We start from the raw sequence: 5,843 nt of genomic DNA on the forward strand, positions 1-5,843 counted from the left end.
TCAGGGCGAATGCCTCCAGGGTCACCAAACTGGGAAAATCCTGTCTGCCGAGAAAGAACGGTTGACCAGTTCCATTGGCAGCTGTTTGCTCGAACTCAGAGAAGGGTACCCCCTGTCCCACCAGCTCTGGGGAATCAGACCAGTCCAGGGGCTTCTTCGGGACTGAAAGGCAAGGCTGAGATCTGGTACAAAGTGCTCTCTGCAGGGCGGGAGCGTCCTTTCTTGAAGACACAAACGTGGGTGGTTTTGCCCTTGTGCCGTTTTCAGTTTACTTGCCGGTGTTGACAGGCTGGCGTGCAACCTGGACTCCATTCTAAGTGCTGGCGTCCAGGACGAGATCAGGCGGCGTTTCTGCTTACTGACTGCGGTCTGCGCCCAGGTGTCTTGGAGGGGTGGGGTGGGAGGGGGGCGCTCAGGCGCGATAGCCAAACGGAGGGGTGAGCGAAGAGGCCGGAGGAGGTGACTGCATGACTGGACCCAGGCTCCCCATAGCCCCGAAGCTGCAATTGAGAGGCTTCGTCGGGCTCAAAAACGGGAGGTCACTACCCCCACGGGATGTCCTCGGAGCCCCCCCGCCCGCCCCATGTTCCTACCAGAAGCCACACAAGACGGCGTCTCCCCACATCTAAGGGGCCCCAACCGACGGCTTCCAGCGGGCTGGGCGCCGGCCCCTGACCTCTGGCTTTCCTTCCACGCCCCTTCCCCGACCAGGCACGGGCCGGGACGCCGACTGGGCCCCACGCACCCACGGCAGGCGCCCCCTACCCAGCCTTGGGACCCTGCACCGCTCCTGGGAACCGCAAACCCACCCTGGGCCTGGGACCGGAAAGAAGTCGTAGGGATGTTGAGCAGGGAGCACGGACCTACGCTTCCGGTTGCTCACTTCCGCTTCCGACTCTGACCGGGGTTCCGCCTTCGAGAGAGGGGATTGTGGCGTCGGCGGATTCCAAACGTTTCGAGGTCAGGGGCCAGGTAGAGAGGTCCGCAGTCGGGGAAAGCTGGTGGGACCCGGCCATCAAGGGTCTGTGCCCCTGCGAGAGGCGAGGCTGGGCCTTCGGGCGACCTGAAGAGGGGAGGCGCGGCTCCCTGGGGTCCGCGGTCCTGAGACTGGGAGGCCCGGGAGGACACGGATCTGGGAGGTTGAGGGGTGAACATAGAGCCCAAACCCGGGGTCTTGGGTCCTGGGAAACCCCTGAAGCCCTGACTCTGCTGCCTTCCACCCCGCGTCCTGTGTAGCTCCAGACAGGATGATCGAGGTTGTTTGCAACGACCGTCTTGGGAAGAAGGTCCGCGTTAAGTGCAAGTATCCACCGGCGGCCGAGAGGCAGTGGTTCCTGGGGCACCTCAGTCTGTGTTGTAGGGGGACTTTCCTGGGGGAGGGGGCTGATGGGGTCCTGGTAGAGTGCATTCAGCCCTGGAATGTCCTCTTCCACGTTCTACCTCCCCCTTCCATTTTCCTTAACTCCTCTGCGCCCAGCACTGATGACACCATCGGGGACCTTAAGAAGCTAATCGCAGCCCAAACTGGCACCCGTTGGAACAAGATCGTCCTGAAGAAGTGGTAAGTACAGTGGTAGAGCTGGGCGCTGGACAGGGTCAGTCCAGAGGTTTGGGTTCCAGAGCCCTGCAGGCAGCCCTTTGCTTAGGCAGGGCTTCCTCGGCTTGCCTCTAGTATGAAAAGCCACCTCAGGCTTCTGTCTAAAAGGTTTCTATCCCACAGGTACACGATTTTTAAGGACCATGTGTCCCTGGGGGACTGTATCCTTTGTGTGACTTCTTGAGGAAGGGTCTGCATACCCAACTTGGTTCTCTTTGTTCCGTGCTGGAGTCTGTGTGCAATTGTGCGCATAAAATGTTTAACTTAGTGCGCAGCACATGGTAAGCATTTCGAAAATGGGAGCCATGTAATTATTTTGTTGGGGGAGGAGGGTGGGTGGTGAAATATTTTGACTTGGCTTAGAAGACACTTGAAGGTCAACATGTTTCTTACTGAACTCTACCTGAGTGTGGACAGGAGGCCAGGATGGAGTGAGACTCAGGCATGTCTGTTGTGCAAAAGGAGCATCAACTTTTCTTTCTTTCTCTCTCTTTCTTTCTTTCTTTCTTTCTTTCTTTCTTTCTTTCTTTCTTTCCTTCCTTCCTTCCTTCCTTCCTTCCTTCCTTCCTTCTTTCCTTCTTTCTATCTGTCTGTCTTAAATGGTTTGGATTCTTTCCAAATCAAAATGACCCGGTTCAAAATGCCTTCCTTGGGCCTGGGTGGAGCCCTCAGGCCACCCTGACCCACCTGTGCAAGATGAGGGGGGTGGAGCTGGAACCCACAGTGAGAATTCCTTAACACCTTCACTTCAGATGAAATCCACGATGGGATGAACCTGGAGCTTTATTACCAATAGAGCAGAATTCCTTCCTGCTGACCATCCTCCCCTCCTGTTTCCTCTCTGCTCCCACCCTCATCCCCACACTGGTATGGATGCTTGTTTTTAAAAACTCCTGTTAATAAAATATTAGAAGTTGCATCATTGTTGTCCTCTTTGAGCGAGGCCTTATCTAACATGGGGAGGGTTGACATCTGGTTGTCACTCTACTTTCTATGCAGCTGCTCATTGAGAGTTCAGGATCAACTGGGTGTGACCCAACCCTCAGCTCTGGGTTTTGCCATGGGTCTGTGAAAGAGGTCGTGGGATTATCGTCATCCTAATAGATTAGCGAGTGTCTGGGTAAGGACACTAGATGTAGTAGTAAGGAGTACGGGTTCCGGATTGAGACCAACCATGGTTGGAATCCTGGCTCTGCCACCAAGAGTGATCCTGAGCAGAGTAGTTAACTTCTCGAAGCCTTCATTTCCTTATCCAAACTGGAACTGAGAGTGTTTACTTCATTGTGAAATGTAGATGAGCTAAAGCAGGGTTAAGCATCCACAGGTCCTGAACTTTTGAAATCCCAGAGGCCAGAGTGTGGCAGGGGCTGAACTTTGGTCATTAGCGGTGGGATTTGGGGAAGTCCGCCTCTTCGATTCGAGGTGTCCTGCTCTAAAAAGGAGCACCATGATGGCACTCACGTCTCAGAGGCAGTGCAGTTAAAGTAGCGGGATGTCTGGCACAAAGTGTTTTCACCTGTCTCCAGCCTTCCCCCAGGTATGAGTAGACAGGACACCAAACACCCCATCTGTGTTCCCTGGGCCACAGATCCCAGGTCGATGTTGGCCCTTCCCCAGAGCTGCATTCTGGGTCCTTTTTCAGGAGCTTCACCCAGAAACTTGCCCTGTCCCTTTTCCCCACTCTTACTGACCTGGGTGATTTTCTGCAGTACGTTAACATGTTCGAGTCTAGCCTACTGCTCCTCCCCTCCCCCTAAATTCCACCCAGTCTTCTGCCTCCTCCCTTCATTTCATTACGAAGCTTCTTGGGCGGTGGACCTGCCAGCCGCCTGGTTTTGCTGGCCTGTAGTTCATGGAGGATGATCTCGCCTTGGTCTCCATTAGACACCTCCCTACCTGCCTTCTTGGCTTCCCTTCTTAGGACTCCCCTCCCTCCTGACATCAGAAATAACTATTTCCTGGGGCACCTGGGTAGCTCAGTCGATTAAGCATCTGACCCTTGATTTTGGCCCCGTGTTGGGATTCTTTCCCTCCCCCCTCCCCCCGGCCACACGCACTCTCAAAAATCAATAAACAACAACACATTTCTGTTTCCTGATACCTTGTTCTTCCTACTCTTAGAGTTGTCTCTCCCCATATTTGTTTATTTAGAAACATGGGGCGCCTGGGTGGCGCAGTCGGTTAAGCGTCCGACTTCAGCCAGGTCACGATCTCGCGGTCCGTGAGTTCGAGCCCCGCGTCAGGCTCTGGGCTGATGGCTCGGAGCCTGGAGCCTGTTTCCGATTCTGTGTCTCCCTCTCTCTCTGCCCCTCCCCCGTTCATGCTCTGTCTCTCTCTGTCCCAAAAAAAATAAATAAAAAACGTTGAAAAAAAAAAATTTAGAAACAAACCTCAGTTGCCTGGGTGGCTCTGTCGGTTAAGCGTCTGACTTCAGCCTAGGTCATTATCTTGCCAGTCCTGAGTTCGAGCCCAGCCTCCAGCTCCATGCTGACAGCTCAGAGCCTGGAACCTGTTTCAGATTCTGTGTCTCCCTCTCTCTCTCTGCTCCTTCCCCACTCACACACACACACACACACTCTCTCTCTCTCTCAAAAATAAATAAACATTAAAAAAAAAACAAACCCAATAAGGTTTTTAAACATAATCAGTCTTTGACAAGGTGGTTGTTTGTTAATTTCAAATCAGCTAGAAAAGTACAAGCTGAAAATAAAACCCTTCTAGCCCCATTCTCTCTCCTGAGGTCAGGTCTTTTCCAATGCATTTATAGAAACTTCCAATTTTATTTTTAAAAGATGACTGCTGGGGCGCCTGGGTGGCTCAGTCGGTTAAGCGTCCGACTTCAGCTCAGGTCACGATCTCACGGTCCGTGAGTTTGAGCCCCGCGTCGGGCTCTGGGCTGACGGCTCAGAGGCTGGAGCCTGTTTTGGATTCTGTGTCTCCCTCTCTCTCTGACCCTCCCCCGTTCATGCTCTGTCTCTCTCTGTCTCAAAAATAAATAAACGTTAAAAAAAAAAAAATTAAAAAAAATAAAAGATGACTGCTGAGGGGCGCCTGGGTGGCTCAGTCGGTTAAGTGTCTGACATTAGCTCAGGTCATGATCTCATGGCCTGTGGGTTTGAGCCCTGCATCGGGCTCTGTGCTGACAGCTCAGATCCTGCAGCCTGCTTCAGATTCTGTGTCTCCCTTTCTCTCTGCCCTCTCCCACTTGTGTTCTGTCTCTGTCTCTCTCTCAAAAGATAAACATTAAGAAAAAATTTTAAAAAATTGATAGCTAAAAGATGACTGCTGATATTTGCTTGTAAAAACAATCCAAATGTTTTGTTAAAAATTAAGGTTTTTTTAACATTATTATTGAGAGAGAGCATGAGCATGGGAGGGACAAAGAGAGGGGGAGACACAGAATCCGAAGCGGGCTCCAGCCTCTGGGCTGTCTGCACAGAGCCTGACACAGGGCTCGAACTCACAAACCACAAGATCGTGACCTGAGTCGAAGTCAGACACTTAACCCACTGAGCCACCCAAGCACCCCTAAGTTTCTTATTTCTCAACAGCACCCCTCCCGCCAGTAACAATTGTTAACATATTTAAATGAATCCAGAAATCTGAAATACAACCTGTAGTTTTTATACAATTGGGATAATTATGTGTTCTGTGATATACGCTCTTCAGTGCTTTATTTTTTTGTTAAGTAGGCTCTACACCCAACGTGGTATTCAAACCCATGACCCCGAGATCAAGTCACATGCTCCACTGACTGAGCCAGTTAGACACCCCAGTAGCATTGTTTTTTATGCTTTAGTTTTCACCTTTCTATATAAATTATCTCATTCTTCATTAGTTGTTTTTTTGTTTGTTTGTTTTTGTTTTTGTTTTTTGGTTTTTTTTACTGATACTTGCTTGTTTTCCTTTTTTTTACACAAAAAGGCAGTAGGAGGGATTTGTGATGATGGAACTCCCCTGTCTGGAACTGTGGATGCAGGACTTTGCATTTGTCACTCAAGATGTAGGAGGAAAGATGGAATGCAGCCTGTATTATAAATGAATCACATGACTACACCTAAAGGGGTGAGGAGAAAGGAGCTGACCCAAACAACTTCGGAAAAAGCATTTTGACTGGATACTGTAAGGCTAAAGACAAAAACAATTATACACAAACACTGTACTCTAGTTAAATAAATTCCTCACAGCATTGTGACTGAGCAATTCTGGAACGACTTTTGTACATACATAAACACAGGGTGGAACA

General features: G+C 50.6%; 1 protein-coding gene across 4 annotated transcripts; it reads left to right on the forward strand.

The window, feature by feature from the left end:
* The first annotated feature begins 858 nt into the window (after nucleotides 1-858).
* Nucleotides 859-2,516, forward strand: UBL5 (ubiquitin like 5). Of its 4 annotated transcripts, none has more exons than XM_060630158.3 (5): nucleotides 859-960; nucleotides 1,237-1,303; nucleotides 1,478-1,561; nucleotides 1,721-1,758; nucleotides 2,350-2,516. In XM_060630158.3, exons 2-5 carry the CDS (start codon nucleotides 1,248-1,250, stop codon nucleotides 2,391-2,393), a joined length of 222 nt encoding a protein of 73 aa, XP_060486141.1. In that variant the 5' UTR covers nucleotides 859-960; nucleotides 1,237-1,247; the 3' UTR covers nucleotides 2,394-2,516. The 4 variants fall into 4 exon arrangements, with proteins under 4 accessions (XP_060486141.1, XP_060486142.1, XP_060486143.1 ...); XM_060630159.3 differs by having other exon boundaries at nucleotides 890-972; XM_060630160.3 differs by having other exon boundaries at nucleotides 909-980.
* The last annotated feature ends 3,327 nt before the right edge of the window (nucleotides 2,517-5,843 follow it).

Source organism: Panthera onca, chromosome A2 (genome assembly GCF_046562875.1).
Source record: "Panthera onca isolate mPanOnc1 chromosome A2, mPanOnc1 haplotype 2, whole genome shotgun sequence".
Lineage (NCBI taxonomy): Eukaryota > Metazoa > Chordata > Mammalia > Carnivora > Felidae > Panthera > Panthera onca.

Coding starts and splice junctions, on each gene's coding strand:
- UBL5 (XM_060630158.3), top strand. CDS start 1,248: ATGATCGAGGTTGTTTGCAACGACCGTCTTGGGAAGAAGGTCCGCGTT. Junction 1,562..1,720: donor AAGATCGTCCTGAAGAAGTG/GTAAGTACAGTG, acceptor TCTATCCCACAG/GTACACGATTTTTAAGGACC. Junction 1,759..2,349: donor CCATGTGTCCCTGGGGGACT/GTATCCTTTGTG, acceptor CCTTCACTTCAG/ATGAAATCCACGATGGGATG.